Source organism: Pangasianodon hypophthalmus, chromosome 8, assembly GCF_027358585.1.
Source record: "Pangasianodon hypophthalmus isolate fPanHyp1 chromosome 8, fPanHyp1.pri, whole genome shotgun sequence".
NCBI classification, from domain to species: Eukaryota; Metazoa; Chordata; class Actinopteri; order Siluriformes; family Pangasiidae; genus Pangasianodon; species Pangasianodon hypophthalmus.
Window position 1 is genome coordinate 10851213 of NC_069717.1, and position 19038 is coordinate 10870250.

Consider the following 19038-nt stretch of genomic DNA (forward strand, 5'->3'; position numbering starts at 1 on the left):
TAGAGACCACTCAAAACAATGGCACCAAACAGTGCAAACAGAGAGTTAAAGCAACAAAGCAGAGCAAACATCCCTGCCATCAAAAAAGCATGGTGATCAGGTGCTGCACTCAATACACGACCAGTGGATGCACATCTCACATGGAAGATCAAGGCCAGAGGAAATCTGCCACTCAAGCTTGGGTCTGAAACGCTGCCACAAATGGCAACCAGCAGACGAATTCGACCAAGGACCAAAACATCAAAACAAAACATGAAACAGAAATCCATAAACACAGACTAAATTGAAACAAATCAGTGAATTAGACAGTACAGGAAAAAAAACCTAGGATAAATTAACATAAAAATACAATAGAATATAATAATAACAGAATAATGTACCCTCAAACAGAAGCAGAAAATTGAATTGAACTGAGAGAGAGGGAGCGACTGAGTGAGACAGAGACAGCAGGCTTAATAAACATTACATCTCTGCAATGTGACCAGGCTCCATAACTAAGGGCAGTAATGATGGGAATGGTTATAATTCAGAGGAAGCGTCTGCCTATGGAAACAAGCCAGGCTGTCATACACTCTCCCAGAGTACATCAGGTCAGGCCTGTCTGAGGAGAACAGAACCTTCCTTTCTTAATTCCACAGACTTCCAGCTTCAACATGCTCTCATTACAGAGCAACATGTCTTCCACTCCAAACACACGCAAACACTAACACACACAAAGCTCACTCACTGTCATGGGTTAGCAGAGTAGCAGCACGGTGGTTACTGAACACACACACACACACACCATCCTGCTTACAGAAGATACATAGGAGTAAGCATGTGCAAGCAAAATGAATCTGCTGTTGTACTTTATTTAAGGGTGTCTTGTGTGCATTGCTGGATTGGTAAATGAAGTTAAATTGGTGTTTCTTGAGCACATTTATCAAAGTTTGAAAGATTCCAAGATAATGAGAACTGCAATGCACCTGCGTGTGTGTGTGTGTGTGTGTGTGCGTGTGTGTGTTTCACATATACAGTCAGGTCCATAAGTACTTGGACAGTGACACGAATTTTGACTCTGTAAACCACCACAATGGATTTGAAATGAAGCAATCAAGATGTGATCGAAGTGTAGACTTTCAGCTTTAATTCAAGGGGTTTAACAAAAATATTGCATTAATCGTTTAGGAATTACAGACATTTTTTACAGAGTCCCTCCATTTTCACAGGCTCAAAAGTAATTGGACAACCTACCATAATCATAAATACTAGAATTATTTTTAATACTTGGATGCAAATTCTTTGCATTCAATGACTGCCTGAAATCTGGAACCCATGGACATTCCCAAATGCTGAATTTCCTCTCTTGAGATGCTTTGCCAGGCCTTTACTGCAGCCGCCTTCAGTTGCTGCTTTTAAAAAAAAAAATAAATAAAAGTTAAGGCTAGGGTTAGATTCAGCTGTAGAATTAGCATTACTGCCGCATTAATAATTATGGATGCTCCTCAAAAGGATAGCAAGACAAACCTGTGTGTATGTGGGTGTGTTAAGGGGGGGTATACTGTGTGATTCCTTATTTAGCGAAAAGAGATAAGGAATCACACAGTCATGCTGGATGATGGCCTCTAATTTCTGTCCTTGTGAGGACAGCAGTGATGGGAAAGCAGGAGGACTGTGTGTGTGTTTGTGTGCATGTGTGTGTGTGTGTGTGTGTGTGTGTGACTTGGGTAATAGACTATTGGGATTAAATATTGGCAGGTACTTCATTTGGAGGGCAGTGGACTGGCCTGTAATGAATCACACTCAAGGCCTCTCTCTCCCTCTCTCTCCCTCTCTCTCCCTCTCTCTCTCTCTCTCTCTCTCTAGCCTTGTCATTTCTCTCTGTTTCACACACCATAGGCTGATAATCTTGAACTGAAAATGGGCTACAGCAGTCACTGCTGCTTAAATTTACAAACAGGCATAATTAACTCTTATTTCAATCAACTTCATGGCTATTTCTATCCTCGCTGCATGATCCTCTGCTATCTCTTCCCCAAACTAGTAATTTCAAACAATCATCACTGGCTTCTTGGTGGGGAAAAAAGTTTTGTATTCTTTCTAAAATATCAAGCAGCTAAATGATCGAGTCACTTTGCCTCACATGGCTGCTGTTTCACAGGGATGGAGGTGACATTTTGCAGCTACATTAGCATAATCACATTGATGACAGTGGAATCATATTGACTGCAGTACAATAGAGCTGATTAGTTATGGGAAGAAACAGGAGCATTATAATCAAGCTGGAAAAGTCGGGGCTATTTTTCTCTATCCTGTTTGAGGCTAATCTGTGGCCACACTCTTGCCTGCCTTTGTGAACACATTCTAATGTTGTCAGTGAAACAAATTAACAGCTGCATGCTCCTTCCTACATGCATCAATGCCAACGACATGCAGCACATAAGAATTACATGGTATGCTGATCATCCCTGTATCAAGATAGTGTGTTAATTAAAACGCAAACAAAAAATGCAAAAAACCTGAGTAATAGCAAATGAGTTCAAGGTCTATTCAATAATGAAAACATAAGACAGTATGTACAAAAGTTCTTATTTGGCCTTGTTATTCTTTTTTGGACTGTATGCAGAGTTTGTGCCTTAACTCCAAAAGTCACATAAATATTTATATTATAAATCTGCACATATTTAGACATTGTCTATTCTACACTCCGTATTCAGATTATGCACATCACCTACATATACTTTATGCCTACAAGGTTGTCAGATTTTTCTTGAATAGTAGAATCAGAGAAAGGGTTTTTCAGTAGCATCCGGACCACCTCCTTTAAACATAAGCACTTGCCTTTAACCACAAAAATAACATAAAATCTGTAATAGGAAAGACTGAAGAAGAATTTTTTTTTCTTTGCTGTCAAATGTAATGTGACATAGCATAAAAGTCAGAGACATTTTAAAAATTAAGATAAAAAAGACTAATACACTGTGGGCAGTGGTAGCTCAGTGACTATTGATCTGAAGGTCATGAGATCAATCCCAGCACCACCAAGATGCCACTGCTGGGCCCCTGAGCAAAGCCCTTATCCCTCAACTGCTCAGTTGTATAAACGAGATAATTGTAAGTCACTCTGGATAAGGGTGTCTACCAAATGCCATGAATGAGAAGCACTGAAATAAACTAATAACTCATAATAAACAATAAAATAACAGGAGTCTTCCAAAATACTATTGCATGAACAGACCTAGTTCTAATTATCAAACCTGCAAATTTGGTTTAAATTAACATAATGGCTTCCCTTTTCAATCCCTTTTTAATTTTATAAAAAAAAAGCTTATAAAATAGCACTTGATCCATTACATTCTATTATTTTGCATTTTATTGTTTTATATCGTGCACACAATGTAATGAAGCCACAAGTTACTAAACTTAGGTCATGAAATCGTAATGTGTGAGTGGAATATAATCTATCTCTCTTTTAATTTGCTATTTTAAGTTGCTGAATTAATAAAAGGAATGCCAATGTGTTTGTTTAGTTGATGCACTCTTCTGTAAAGAAAATGTGCTGACGATTTGAAGGATAAGCTGACCGAGCATTCAGCTGGTAAACTCACAGCTCACTTGAAGTAAATGTTGTTCATAATTTTATCCATAAAGAATTCCATCCTAGAGATAATCAATGTCTTGAATTAAAATACTGTCCCAAGTCCTCAGCGTACCCAAGTCCTCAGCGTACCCAAGTCCCCGGTGTACCCACGTCCTCAGCGTACCCAAGTTCTCAGCGAAAAAATACCCAAGTCTTCAGTAAAAAATAAAAATTGTAATACTTTAAAGGAATGGTACTATAAATTTAATAATAATAATAATAATAATTATAATAATAATAATAATAATTATTATTATTATTATTATTTGGCCTCTGTCATGGTAGACAGTGGGGCGCCACTTAATACCACTTGCTTGAGCCGAAATCACACAACAAATATGCGCTTACGTTCAAGTTCAGAATTGTGCATAACTAAGCAAGCCTCTGTTTTACTCAAACTCCATCCCATATGTGTAAAACTGTACTGTTAAAAAAAAAACATAAAAACTTTGAAGACTAAACACTGTGGTGTACAGTTTCTGTATAAAACCCTCATTATACAGGTGTAACTCAACTATAAATACAACCATCTGTCTCCTGTGAACATTTATCCTGTGCTAAAAAGAATTCTTAAAAAGAAATAATACACACTTTCTCAGAATGAGTGTAAACAGAGCACTGAAACAGTATAATATTTTAAGAAAATGATGTGTGTAGTATAGTATAGCCTACTTGATGATGACTTTGGTATTGAGTTAATTATTATTAATAGGCTTAGATCCATGACCTTGACTAAGATATGAAAACTCGTGAATCTACACAATATCAAAAACCTTAGCCAAGCTTCTCTCAGAGTAAGGCATACCGGCTGTATTCTTTTGCCTTCACTTTGTTGTAAATAAAACATTTCAAATGTTCAATTAAGATAAGTACCTTTAATTGAAAACCTCAGTCAGAGTGCAAGCCTCATCATTCAGCAGAAAGGGAGAGAGGAGGCCTTGCTTCAGCACCCACCCAATTACTCACTGTCCCTCTCGAAATGCCACAAACTGCAGGCCATTTCAGACACACTCATCTCAACAGGGAGAACATCAGGGGAAAGGAAACATGAAACACAGGGGGTGTAGAGGAGATTAGACAGTAGATGAATCCTACAGAGACCCCGATTATGAGATCATAAATGACGACTGTGTGTGTGTGTGTGTGTGTTCCCTACAGTGTTTGGGACAGAAAAGTCTGCCTCTGTGGGGTGCAATACACTGTATGATTTGCAGCCCAATTTTGTTGTCGTAGACAAAAATCACACATCGTACAGGAATACTTTGGGCGTGAGTTGAGATCAATGGTCCTACAACGCATAATGTGATGTGCTCACTGATAATGTAAATCATAGTGTGCCACTGTGCCTTGTCAGACATTTCTGAATAAAATCTTGGCGTGTGACTTCTGCTACGATGCTCATCTAAAAGCCACCAATAGAAGGACAGCATAGGATGACGCAAAACTCAAAATACAAAGTGAAATTTTCATTTGTGGAAGCGATCATTTAAAATACCGACTTGCTTACATTAATTAATATAACTACCATGCATGCCAACAGATAGAAAATGTATCCTTATCAAGCTCAATTTGAAGAATGTGCGTTACACTTTGTCCTCTTTTACCCAAGCATGAACGGCTCCAAACTCTTCTTCTTCACTTTTTAAAACATGTTTTCTCTAGGCATAGCATTGTTACTATTACACCAAGGGCTTGTTTCTGTTTATGTGACCCCATTTTCTGCACAAGCCCAGTTTACACAAGATTGATGACATAAGCAGAATGCAATAATTTTGTTTAATCGCTGGTCTGTCATTAGAAGATCTTCCTCGTGTAATATGAAAAGGAGAACATGACATTGCATAGTATTTTGTAGAACTCAGCCAAGGTTTTACTGGGATCATTACTTGTGATGAGTCATAATAATAATACTATTAAAAGACTCCTGAAATCATGCAGTGGAGATCAGAGATAGTAATAGCCATATCAGTGATTTGCATCAGCATTGCCCACCAACTGCACTTTTTCCATGCCCTTCCAGTGGAGCAGTGTAAACTAATAGAGCTTCATGATGGACAGAGCAAAGGGCCACCTGTCTGTGTGTTTCTGACAGCATGGAAAATATACAGAGTGCATGAAGGAACAAATCTCCCCAACTGGCTCCTCTACCAGAATCACCTTCAATCCGATGCTCAGGGAGGTGGAACTAATTACAAAGTATTGACACGTAGGATGGAATCGTTTACAGCTGAGCAACCGGCAAACAAAATTCCAATATGGCTTGACCTTCGGTAAGCACAGAGGACGGTTTTCCTTAATAAGCGTTTTATTTTATGGCCTTTAATATAAAGCTAGATGCATTTAGTGTTGAGGAGTTTATTTGGGCAGGTGGGGATGAGAGATAGCTCAAATACAGGATATTTTTGCTGGCTTAGAGACCAAGATGACACACCAACCCCATCCCCAACCCCAGCCCAATCAGTGATGCAGGAAGTAATTGATCAATCTGACAAATTTCATCAGTGCCTTTTCTGACTGCTGCAACTGATGAAGCAGTAGTAACACTCTTTCTCTGACAGGCTGAAGACAGTCCTGGTGCGCGTGTGTGAATGTATGTGTTTGTGTGTGTGTGTGTGTGTGTGTGTGTGTGTGTCTCAGTGATTTGGAATAAAAAAGAGTGAAGGAACTCCCAGGCCTGTCAGCTGGACTCCTGCGGCTGACAATACCACTTAAAAATGATTACTTCTTTACAGATTACTTCTTTACTTTTTTTCTTTGCAGTGCTGACTACCATTAAAATAGCATAATAATTAGTGGAGCTACTATTTTTACACATTTACATTGCTAAATTTACATTTTTATCTAGAAATTTATTTAGCTTTTGGGATGAATTCCTGTGTTAATCACAGTGCTTCTGCTTTATTAAAATTCATTACTCCTACAATGCTCCATACAATTTCTGGGTATATACTGTAACTGATCCAGAATCCTTTAATCAAAGATCTGTTTCAAATTAATATTATCCCTTTAATACTGACTGCAGATGCGGAGCTGCGTTTCCAGAGTATGAGTGTATGAGAGTATGAGAGAGTATGAGAGTATGAGTGTAAACTGAAATCATGCAGGCCTTCCACATGTGATGTCATCTAGGTGAAATTATAAATCTAAACACCATAAGAAATATCATAAGAAATCATGTATCACATAAAAGAGTAAAAAAACCTCCAATATATCTTGAAAGTTAGTGATATATTTGGCATATTTTATCAATGGAAGACGGGTTGTACACTGCTTCTCAGTAGAGTGCAGTTGTTATAAGCACTGGGAGATAGCTGAAAGAGCATTCAAATGTATGCTAATTGAAATAAGAAACTGATATTGATTTGAATTACCTTTATCAATATTAATATTTTGCCACTTGAAAATGCATTGTGTAACCACATTAAAGTGGATTATTCTACTATGTAAGTGATTGAATGGTGTAGCAAGGTGTGTTACACGCTCAATAAATGTGAACTAGTCAGTAGATCAGTCCATGCTGTCAAGGTTTGCCTAACTTTGTCACAGTCACTTCCTGTTTTAGTTCACACACCACCTCTAGTCTTGTCATTACATCTTAGGCACTTTCTGGTTTGGTCATAACTCTGCCCTCTATGTCTCTAGTTACCCTGGCTCCTTTTCTAACTTTGTATATATATATATATATATATATATATATATATATATATATATATATATATATATATATATATATATATACAGCTCATCTCTGCCCTAGCACTTTGTTGCTGGATGTTTCTTTTGATGTTTTTCTGCTACCCATGTTTGTTTTCCCTGTAGTTTGGATATTTCTTCTTTTGGTTAAATTTTAATTTTGTGTGTTATGTGCAGTATAATTTTTCAGTGTTATACACGTTACTGTCTTATAAACAACATTTCTGTATTCCAGTGGACTGTCCTCGTCATATACTCTGCTATAGTGGCAATGTGTGCAAAAAATGAGAGCCTGCTAAATTTATAAGCTTTCCTGTACCTGTACCATGAATTTACACAATTCGAGTACTAATGCAACAGATTGTTGGCTTCTTAACAATAGGAACTTACTATCTAGAAATCATACTCATAGGGTAATTAACATGCAAGCATTACCGGAAAAGGCAAATATCTTACCTGCTCTGTCCAGCTCTTTTCTCTCATTAGTTTATGTTACTGCTGCTTTGCCCCTTCCTTCTCTGCTCTGCTCTCTCTCTCTCACCCTCACCTGACCTCAAGCAGCATTCATGTCACTACCAAATTGGAAACAAGGCGGGTTACTTTCTCAGAACGGATTAATAATTAAAGTGTGTTTTAATGGAAAAAAAATATACAGTTTGTTATGTGCCTGGGCGCAGCACCAAAGTATCACCTATATGTGGGAAAGAAAACCTCAAGCACATTTTGGATAAATAAGTTCAGTACTGCAAATAGGATCACAAAGAAGGCCACAGTCTGCTATAGGGCTCCGGATTGATTAGATGTAAACAGACTCCACTATTCATAATACTGAGAGAGAGCCAATTTGGTCCTGTTAAAGGCATGATCAGAGAAAGCGGCCAGTAAATAACAGGGCTGTGTGTGAGGCCACATTTACCTGAACCCTCTCTCATGGCTTTTATCTCCTATTCTTTTATCTTCATGCATTCCTGCCATAGGCTGGTCACCTGTATGGCCCCAAGATGCCAATAATTATGCCTATGCGGGCCAAAGTACCTATAATGGGTTGGTTACCTATAATAAGAAACATATATTTAGTTTCTTAAGAAGACACTTAACAAATATATCACAGGAATTTACACTGAGCTATATGAAGCATGCATTATACAGAAAAGATGTATAACAAGACAGGACGATTTTGGCTGTAATTTAGAAAAAATGCCGCTTGAATATGGATGGAGAGGAGAATGTTTGAAATATCTGTGTATTATGAAGTACATGTGAAAATGCTACAGCACATACGATATCTCAGCTGGATACAGGTACACACTGCAGAATGAACTTCATTGGACTTGACATTATTTTTAAATGACTTGGCTTGTTCCACAAAGCAGCTGCTTGTGAAAACTCACACGTCTATTTCTGCGATGGGATTCTCACCTTCACTCCTTTATCTCCTGCTAATTAGCAATGCCGCTAACGAGAACTCCAGCGCATACACCAAGCACATACGTTTTCCCCAATTTTCCCCTATACAGTGCATGCGAGGGTGAAAAGACGTCTTTTATTTTTCAAAAAAAAAAAAAAACTTGCACAGATAGAAAACTAATTAACTTTTGTAGGCTCATAAAATCCAAATGGGCTTCTCACCCAGCACAGATTATTTTTAATTAATCTGGTATGAAATGAAATGAGCAACTAAAAGAAAAAGCTGGACTTTGCAGATACTATGTTTCACAAACATCAGACATTATGTGACATGCTTTAGCATCACAAAATAGAACATTAAATCCACACTAAATATCCGAAACAAAACAAACTAATTACCAGGTTATAGCACGTTAGCACTGGAAGACGAGTATGTGTGTGTTTGAATTTGTTTGTGTGTCTATATAGTTGCAGTGGCATTAGAGTATGGCAGTGGAGATGTGTGTGTGTGACTGCAAAAGACCCTACGTTGATCACCTGATTGACGGGGTGACTTTGCGTCTGTCTAACTGTCAGTCAACCAGCACCTCTCCCATCGTTTAATATTCTGCTAACCCTTAACACACATGCCTCTTCAGCTCCTTCACTCAAAGTGAGAGGGTGCTATATTCTCCAAATAACTGTCAGCTTTAGCAAAGCCAGGCCGAAATTACAGAGTGTAGATGAAGTGATATTAACTAGAACAACTCTGAGAGTGTGGATGAACTGAGAGTAACTAGAAAAAGAATGAAATATCCAACCTGTTCACTAAAGCAGTGGTTCTCAAAGTGGAGAGGGGCAAGGACCCATGATTATTATTATTATTTTATTTATTTATTTTTTTTATTTAGTTGCAGTGGTGGAAATTACATCCCACATTATCAAAGTTACTATATTTAGGGGTCCAAGCACCAAAGTCAACTCCAACCTAACGTGTTCTATCAATGGAAGGTTCAGGAGTAGAAAGCTCTTTGGTTCTAGTAAAAAAGTAAAATATTACTTGACAAATTTAAATAATGTTCATGTCTGTACTGCAGAGGTCCGTGGAATTTATTTTACAGTTAAAGGGGTCCATGGCTGCAAAAGGTTTGAGATCCCCTGCAATAAAGCACATTTAAAACTGCATTAACATTATACTACAGTGCTGTTGCTCATTCCCGATTGGTCAGAAGGTGTTGATTAATTTTCTACAACAACACAGGGTGGACAGTAGCTCTGGATGCAAGGTTTATATTAATGCACATTATACTGTAATTTCCATAGCAACATCTTACGCAGGGACTTGTGTGGTGGACGAGCCACATAAATAGATTTGATTTTAAAAATGTGTAAAATTGGTGACATTTTCTGTGAAGAGAATTTAGCATTATTTAGCATTTTGGAAGGAGTCTCCAGTGTCAGCATTCTGTAATAGTTAGAGGTAAGGCGGATCTTTTAAGTTTTCAGACATAGGAGAGTCTTCAGGATCGAGGGCTTTGTGGGTTTCTCGGCAACATGACAAGCTGCCCTTTTTTACTGTCTTATTCAGGTTCAAGAGAGAGAAAAAGAGAGAGGCTGGTGAGGGAACAAATGCTATAATGTAAGTAATAACAGGAACTTCTTTTCACAACTGACTTTCCACAACATTAAACGTAAGTATAAATGAATAAAAAGTATGACATCATTCTTTATTTAATAAACAAAAATTGTAATCGTCGGCAAATTGCTGAGGCATAAGAGGAATTAAAAAAACCATAAATATAAAAAAAAATTTAAATATTCATAATGAAAAATTTGGAAGAATTTAAACTTTGAGAAAGAACAGTGAAGATAGTAGCCACCCTGTAATTGATTATTTTACTATAATAAAATGCTCTGTCATGTTTTATTCCGTAAACACTGAATGAATAACATGCTACATCAAAGAAAAGCAGTTCAATAAGTACATAGATTTCATCAGAAAGAAAAACTGTAAATGTCTATGACCCATGTAGGTTATCACCACAGAAAGTAATGACGACATCTTCACTCTATCTGGAGCCAGCATTGTTCTTCTGTCTCCACTGTTCTTTCTTTTGCATCTTGAACATTCCATTATGAAAGCATAAGGTTAAAAGAAAGATGCAACTAAATAAGCACTCTTACTTTCATATCGTCACTAAAGAACAAAAAGTCAGCAGCATGCAACGTGAAGATATAATTTTGTAAGTCTTGAAAATAGAGCACTTTTCTATTCAAATATCAAACACGGGCCATGACACCTCTTTGTGCAACTCGTCATAATCTTACTGTAGCAATCCAACCACAAGCACCGTTTGAACAGGGATAAACTGTCACACAAAAGCAAGACACACTCTTGAAAAAAGTTGGATTATATATTGCATAGAGAACACTAACAACAGAAATAAGAAATGTTATTCCTTAGCAAATCAGCTCCAGGTTTAAAGACGACTGGAAACAAGGTAAAGGGTTTCTTGTTCCTGGCCACATCAGTGTTGACAGCTCTGCCTATCAGCCGTCTTGTGTGAGCAGTCGCACCCCCCTCCCCCCCCAACAACGAGTGCTCAGCAAGAGGTGCATTTTGAAGAGAGAGGAGGCTGCTGGACTGAAATATAAACCACTTTAATCACTGCCGCATGCTGTTTCCTTTATTAACACACTGTCGGGTGGAATATTCCTGCCGAGGATTATCAAGTGCTCGCCTAAATCATATTTCTCTCTTTTTTGTTATCTGTCATTTTTTCATAGACAGTTGTGCATCACATGCACAAAACAACAAGGCAGATATTCAATTTAGATAAAGCCAAGAAACTAAATTCACTCTTGCCTAGACAATGCTGCATTTACCCGAGTAGTCTTTAAAAGAACATGCAACATGGGAGACTGACTGACAGCTCACTAGTGGAAATTTCCAATTACGGACCTCAGCGAACAGACACACTGACAAAGGCAAGCAAAAGGGTACACGGAGCCATGTGAAGAAAGCTGGAGTCGTGTGCTGCATCTGTGGTTTTATTTGAAAGTTTGGACAGAGTGAAAGTGTCAGAAAGAGCAGAAAACAAAGGGGGAGGAAAGGCAGAAAAGGAAATCCCACTTTCTTTCCTTTATCAACAATAATAATTAGACAAGTTGAAGGCTATAGACTCTTGGTATTAATGTTATAGTACCAAATCTATGATACAGTGATAAAAGAATTAGCATTTGGCAAAATTCTGCAGACCTGGGAGACAGGCTTGAGTCAACTGATTCCAGTCTCAGGTATCAGAAACAGATCGCGATGGCTATCAAGTTGGACGATTTCAATGTCTGTCGGAAAACGTGGTGTCTGCAGCTGTCTTTTCTTTTTGCCTGTTTTGTACTCCTATACAAACCTTAACAGCCTGCTGTCTGATTTTGGAGCAAAGCAACAAAAACATCTTTCTCTGATGCATCTTAGCTTCTTTTGTCCTTGCGGCCGAACAGATACAGCCGTGCTAGCCTTCCACGCATGGAACACAAGAATTTAATAATCATCTCTGCTGCTGTTCAACACAGAACGCATGCACACACAGTTTATATAATTTACTACAATGTTATAATGAGCTTACAGCAAATAACTCGTCAGATTTATTTACAGTCTCAACTTCAGTTTTGTAAGCATTACTCACTTTGTTACCATGTAGTTAACATGTAGGTCATGAATTAATAATAAAAAAGAACTGACTAAATGCTAATGCTAATAATTAGCCCCTACAGCTGTTTGATAACCAGCTTTTTTTGATGTAATGATGTAACTTGACGTACATGACACACGTTACATATTTCTGGCCAGCCTGCAACCCTCCAAAGCCACAAGTGATAGTACTGTCAACGATAGTTATGGGGCATCATAGGATGATAGTACATATTGCACATGATCTCACAAATCATGTTCATCACTTCTGGTCAAAAATGTATTTGTTAAAGGAACAAGTTAGGCGACTTAATGGATTTGCTGCACTCCCCTAACCCTACTAAATGCAATCCAATATAAATATAGCAAATATATAAATGTATCATGGTTGCCCCCAGTGCCCTTAATGAATTATCATCTCTCTCTCTCGCTCTCTCTCTCTCTCTCTCACACACACACACACACACGCACATTCCCTAAGTACAGTACAGTAACCTTAAGGCAAACCTCTGGTCAGCTGAACCCCTTCAACCTAAATTATTTGATGTAAGCAACTCTCAGAATTTTAACCTTTTGTAATGATGACATATGCAAAACTTGCTACTTAAAGCAGGTTACTTTTCAGTTTGTGAAATATATTAACATCTTAAAACATTTTAACATACTAAAACAGTATTCTTTTTTTAATTTTTAAAAATTTAAAAATTTATATTTTTAACATTTAATTAAACATGACATTGATATTTCTATCAGTCTTTTGAACCCTCCACAACCCTCCCCTGGCTGGCAAACCGTGTCTTAAGGAAACCTTAAGGATATCTTTGGGCTCCTTTGATTTTTTTAAAAATAAAAGCTCAAAACTATTCCTATCATTTGATCCCTATAATGAGAGAAAACACAAACACACGCACACACACAGCAGTTACAGAGAGGGTACATGCTAATTAAGTTGGGACATAAACACAAACAACACAATGCATTTAATAAAACAACAATATAATATGAAACATGGTGAGATTTTTCTCTAAGGTCAAGCTACATTCAGTGTGTCATAGTAACTTAATTATCAGTATCTCTTGCCAACTCTCCCAAAGACATGGATGACAAAAGCAATAACTGTCTGCTGCTTTAACTGCCTTTGAGATTGTACAGAGTCACCAAGGTAAGTGTAGATTTAGCAAAGCTAATTTCTGCCTGGTTTGTTCCAACTGCTCCACCACATCCTCTCCATCCATTACAGCAAGTTTCACTGACAACATTTGGAATAGCATCAAACACACAAGTCAAGTGTGTGTGGAAACACAAATACATGTAAAAGTGGCTGCTAAAAGTGCCTGGATATCTTTCACATGCAGAATGTTTGTAGTCTTCCTTTCAGAAAGCCTGTCATGAAGAGGCACACTGTGAACTCTGAAAAGATGGGCAGCTCTTTGAGACTAGCCCTTGAAGTCTATTCACCGGAACCTGCAAGACTAAGAAGCAGTGACTGTACATATGCAACACAAACAAGACATTTTTTCCTGTCTCTCTTCATCACTGAAAAGAAGAATCCTTTGAGAGCGAAATGATCTCCATCTCACATTATTTAATACAGAAATCAGCTCAGTGCTTTCTGCCACAAGCCAGAGGAGCTTTTTTCAGGACCAAGGACAGCTCACAACAATGCACCCACAAAAGCATGGCCACCATGTCATTCTTACGTTCCTCTCTTGCTATCACTTCTATTCCTGTTTTTCCCCATCAATGGAAATGTGTTATATGCTGTGTTGAAATAGTCAGCTAAATTGTGGCACATAATATAAGCAACAGAAAAAAGCAGTCTTTAGACATAAAAAGGGGTCTATTTATATTTGAACAATGAAAAAAAATAAATAACTAAAAAAGAGTGACTGAAGCATGACCAAACTGAGTCAGGAACAAAAACCAAAATAACACAGTAAATAAATGAAACTGTTCTTTTCCAACCTTTGTCTGTCAGTTCTCTGACTGTCATGTTCAGTGCTATTCCTGTGCAGCTTGCAGCAGTAAAGCGCTGGAAGAAAGACGTGTGAAACTCAGAGCAGAGCTGTTTTCATAACACTGTTGCAGTTCCCAAAAGGTGAGTTAGAAAAACAGGTATCCTTGGTTACAGAAGATTAGAAAAAGCAACTAAAATGTAAAATTTAAATATAAAATGATATCCAAAACGTGCTACCCACAGAGGAGTTTGTTTATCCTGATATGATAGTTAGTGTTATTCATTATACAACAGTTAGTTTTGGTCCAACTGTTTGATCAATCACGCGGCGTTCCAAAAGTGCTTATATTTACTATAACCTCACTGGGAGGTTTGACTGTGTGTATCACTCCGCTCGTCTGTGTTCGCCATGTAAAATTCCACTTCCGAGTTCAAAATGGTTACTACAGTAGTGTCATCAGTGGACATGGCAAACGATAGGAATATAACCCTTGACTAAAAATATGAAAGCTCATCAGATGAAGATGAACAGGAAGAAGGGATGCCAATTTCACCAGAAGCACCTTTAACCAAAATGTACAAATTAATGTGAGCTAGCTAGAAAGCTAGCCAACATGCTATAAAGTGAGTGTGGTTTCTTCGGGATCTATTTCCACTAGCGGAGCAAAAATAAACAAATGTTTGGCCATATTGTGTCTGAAATGTCACTTACTTGATATCTATTTGTTGTTTATAGAACTGTTGTATAAAAGCCATATTTCCCTCGCAATCACGCAGTTATACTGAACAGTGATTGGTCATGGCCAAATCACAGCCCTGCTGATACTCAGTATAACCACACTCTTCCCTGTGCAATATTGCTTGTCACTTATTATCTTTCTGACTAGAAAGGATTATTAACCATATTTTTTCAAGAACTATTATTGTTATACCTATTCCCAAGACAGAGCATGCAGAAAGAAATGATTAAGCAACTAAGACTATCTTGCAACACAGTAAAAACATGACCCTCCTCTACATAAATGTCATATCACGATTCTCAAAGACATTTCTGAGATACATGATATGTATCATGATATATAGGATTCTAACAAATGTCCAGCAACAGTAGTGTTGCATTAAAAAAAATTTTTTGATGATACTTTGTTACTAAATGTCTACAATTTTACTTTTAATAAAAAATAAATGTAAATTATTTAACACAGAAAAATGTAAAAATCTGTAAAAACATTACCATTTTACATTTTTAAGGATTTAAAGAACATTTTAATATCAAACCATCTGCTTGCAGTCAAATTGCAATTATTCAAATAATAATAATAATAATAATAATAATAATAATAATAAAAAGATATCACGATATCCATGATATCTCTGAAAATCATACTGTGACACAATTTATCATGATATCGATATTATATCATCATATCTCCCTTACTTACTGTAGCGTTTATCTGTCAGTTTTTGTTCAGGTTTTGAGATATTGTTTAATAGGCCTAATGCAGTGCAACACTTTGATATGTATTAACAATAAACCTTGTGCATTTTGAAGAGTAGAAAACTATAGGATACTTTAATCTCATGGAGAACAGTGCAGAGTGTCCACAGATATGTGGAATCAAAATATACTGTTTAAAAACAGGGTGCTCACAAGTAAATTATTTAATAAATAAGACTTAGTCTGGGTTTTAAATGCTGGAAAATGAAAAAAGGGGAAAAAAAAGCTTTATAACCTCTAGATGTTTTGTTTTATTTGGTTATTTAATTCTACAATGCCCCTGCTTCAAATCAGATGTTAATATAGTGTTCAGTTACAAAATTTTAGTGTGGTGGATATGAGCAAAGTGCAATAAGTGCAGCATCAATATAAGGGGAATGGCAAAATAACTTTTATATAACACACATTAAAACACAGAGAAATGTTGGTTAGTTTAGATAGTACGTGTATTATTGTCTAGCCTGAGTTCCAGCAAATGAAGTTATGTTATATTATGATTCTTTTTTATGCTTTCAAATAAGTGTTATTTCGTTATGTTTAGTGTGTATAGTTTCGTCAGATACTAATAAATATAGGCTGAACCCTGTATAATGGGCACTGCAGTGTTTTCCTTAGAAATGATATATCAGTTTATTGTTTAATAAAACACCTACAGCTAATGGTTGCGGTGTTGGCTAAAGTGTGTGAATAAAGACTTGCCTTATGCTCAAAAAAAAAAAAAAAGTGGCTTGTGAACATCCCTGGATGATACTGAGGGAGAAATTATGAGGAGCTTATTCCAGGAAAAAAAAAACAGCAGATTCTGAGAATTAAATTTTCTACCACTCAGACGTGGTAGGATAAAGAGAAATAGAAAAAGAATGTCACGTGAGAGTGAAGGAGGTATGAAAAATAAAGATGGTTATGTTTGGAATGGGGGAAGGAAAAGAAGTTGAGGAAAAGAGATACTGAGAGTACAGAGAGAGAATAGGAAGAATAGGAAGGGGTTCGGCAGCCTGAGGAGAAGGCAGAACTTTTTAATGGGCTGAGAAACCACAGCCCGGGTTCTAGAGAAACTGACCTGATCTGTACACACAGACTCCTGAGAGAGGATGTAATGCTCTTACCCAGCATCCTCTCCTCTATTCACAGCTTATATTTACAGAACACTTCAGAGAAGAGCAGGAGACAGAGCGGGAAGGAGGAGGACGAAGAAAGCTATATTTGGAGTCCTTAGGGCTGGCAGTAAGTAAGACAGTAGCGAGTGTCTGTGTGAAAGAGGTGAGACAGCTGTCACTGCCAACAGCAGCACCAACCAACAGGGTGAGAGAAGGGCAAGGCATGATGGATAAAAGTGGCAAGGAAAGTGTAGACTGCTTTCTTTCAACTCCTCAATCGCAGACAGACTCACATAAATATTCACTCACACATTACAGTCATGTCAAATAGGGTAAGACAAAATCACAAAACAAATCCCCAAAATACACATTCCTCAGACATCAGACATCATACTTTAGTTAATTAGCACAAAAGAAAGTGTTGAACATGTTATCACCACTTATAAAACAAGTTCCGTGTTATTCCTTGGGGCTGTCAAAAAGAATTTGCACTATTTTAAATTTTAATAATATTGTAGCAGGTGGGCGTGGCCTAGCAGGCAAGAGTGATCCAGGGTATGACTCAGAAGGGTAACAGCTGGTGAAATCTCTCTCTCCCAACACTGTGTGGCGTGAGGAAGCTACAACACATGCAGAGAGCAGGAAGGCAGCAATACATCTGTTAGTCAATTCTATGGCACAGACCTGCTGAGTCAAATAAAAACCGCTCTCAGCTGTGATTGGCCAAATAATGACCCAAATATCCAAATATTCCTAAAGGATAGCAAAAGCTGAAGACTTCATTCATTGTAAGAATTTAATAAGAAAACCAGCAGTAGACTACAGACTACACTCACTCACTCACTTTCAGTAACCTCTATTTCCTGGTCAGGGTTGTGGTGGATCGAGAGCCTGTCCCGGTAACAATGGGAATGAGGTGGGAATACACCCTGGATGGGACACCAGTCCATCACAGGGCACCATGCACAGGAAACCAGAGACCCTGAAGGAAATCCATGCAAACACATGGAGAACATGCACAGAAACTCCACACACACAGTAACCCAAGCTCAGGATGGAACCCAGGACCCTGGAGACATGTGGCAGCAACGTGACCCACCAAGTAGAATACAAATTATAATAACGATCACCCCATTACATCCAAATAATGATCTTAAAACATATACTTAATCAACTTGTTCAAACAATGAACTTGTTTTTAGTAACAAATGACCCATGCCAAATCACAAATGAGGCAGACCAAAATGCCTGTTTAAATTATAAAATTATAATGAAGCAACAAAAATTACAATAAAATTGTAGATGTTTAAGAAATTGCATTTTAACGAACAACTAAGTTTCACATTTGCCGCACCTGAACAAATACACTATTTGGCCAAGAGTTGGTGGACACCTGATTAACACACCCATATGTGGTTCTTTCCCAAACTGTTGGCACAACGTTGTAAGCACACAATTGTATGGAATGTCTTTGTATGCTTTAGCATTAAGATTTTTCTTCACTGGAACTAAGAGGCCCAAACCTGTCCCAGCATGACAATACCCCTGTGCACAAAGCGACCTCCATAAAGCTTGGCTTCCCAAGGTGGGTGTGGAAGAACTTCAGTGGCCTGCAAGGAGCCCTGACCTCAACACCACTGAACCTGTCTTGAACGCAGACTGTGTACCAGGCCTCCTCACTTGATATCAGTGCCTCACCTCACTAATGCGCTTGTGGCTGAATAGTGGAAAGCCTTCCCAAAAGAGTGGAGTTTATTATAACAGCAGGGAGTGACCAAATCTGGAATGGGATGTTCAAAACGCACATATGGCTATAATGGTCAGCTGTCCATAAACTTTTGGCCATACAGTGTATGTGAACACCTAATTATCACACCCACATGTGCCCATTTCAAAACCATAGACAATAACACAGAGCTGGTCCCCCCTTTGCTGTTATAATAACCACTCTTCTCGGAAGGCTTTCCACTAGATTTTGGAGTGTGGCTGTGGGAATTTGTGCTCATTCAGCCACAAGAGCATTAGTGAGGTCAGGTACTGATGTCAGGTTAGAAGGTCTGGTGCCCAGGTTGCGTTCCAATTCATCCTGAAGGTGTT

The 19038-nt window shown here is 37.8% G+C and overlaps 1 protein-coding gene across 3 annotated transcripts in view; it reads right to left on the bottom strand.

Moving 5' to 3' along the window:
- Positions 1 to 19038, bottom strand: part of agbl4 (AGBL carboxypeptidase 4) — a 294079-nt gene that overhangs the window by 217039 nt on the left and 58002 nt on the right. The window contains exons 2-3 of one of the 3 annotated variants that reach the window (XM_026914614.3): positions 8229 to 8365; positions 7769 to 7884 (exon numbers count right to left, since the gene is read on the bottom strand). The exons of 1 other annotated variant lie outside the window; for it this stretch is intronic. In XM_026914614.3, the coding sequence (XP_026770415.1) occupies positions 7769 to 7795 (27 nt within the window). In that variant the 5' untranslated portion in view covers positions 7796 to 7884; positions 8229 to 8365. The remainder of the gene's footprint in view (positions 1 to 7768; positions 7885 to 8228; positions 8366 to 19038) is intronic. One more of the 3 variants, XM_026914698.3, reaches the window with a different exon arrangement.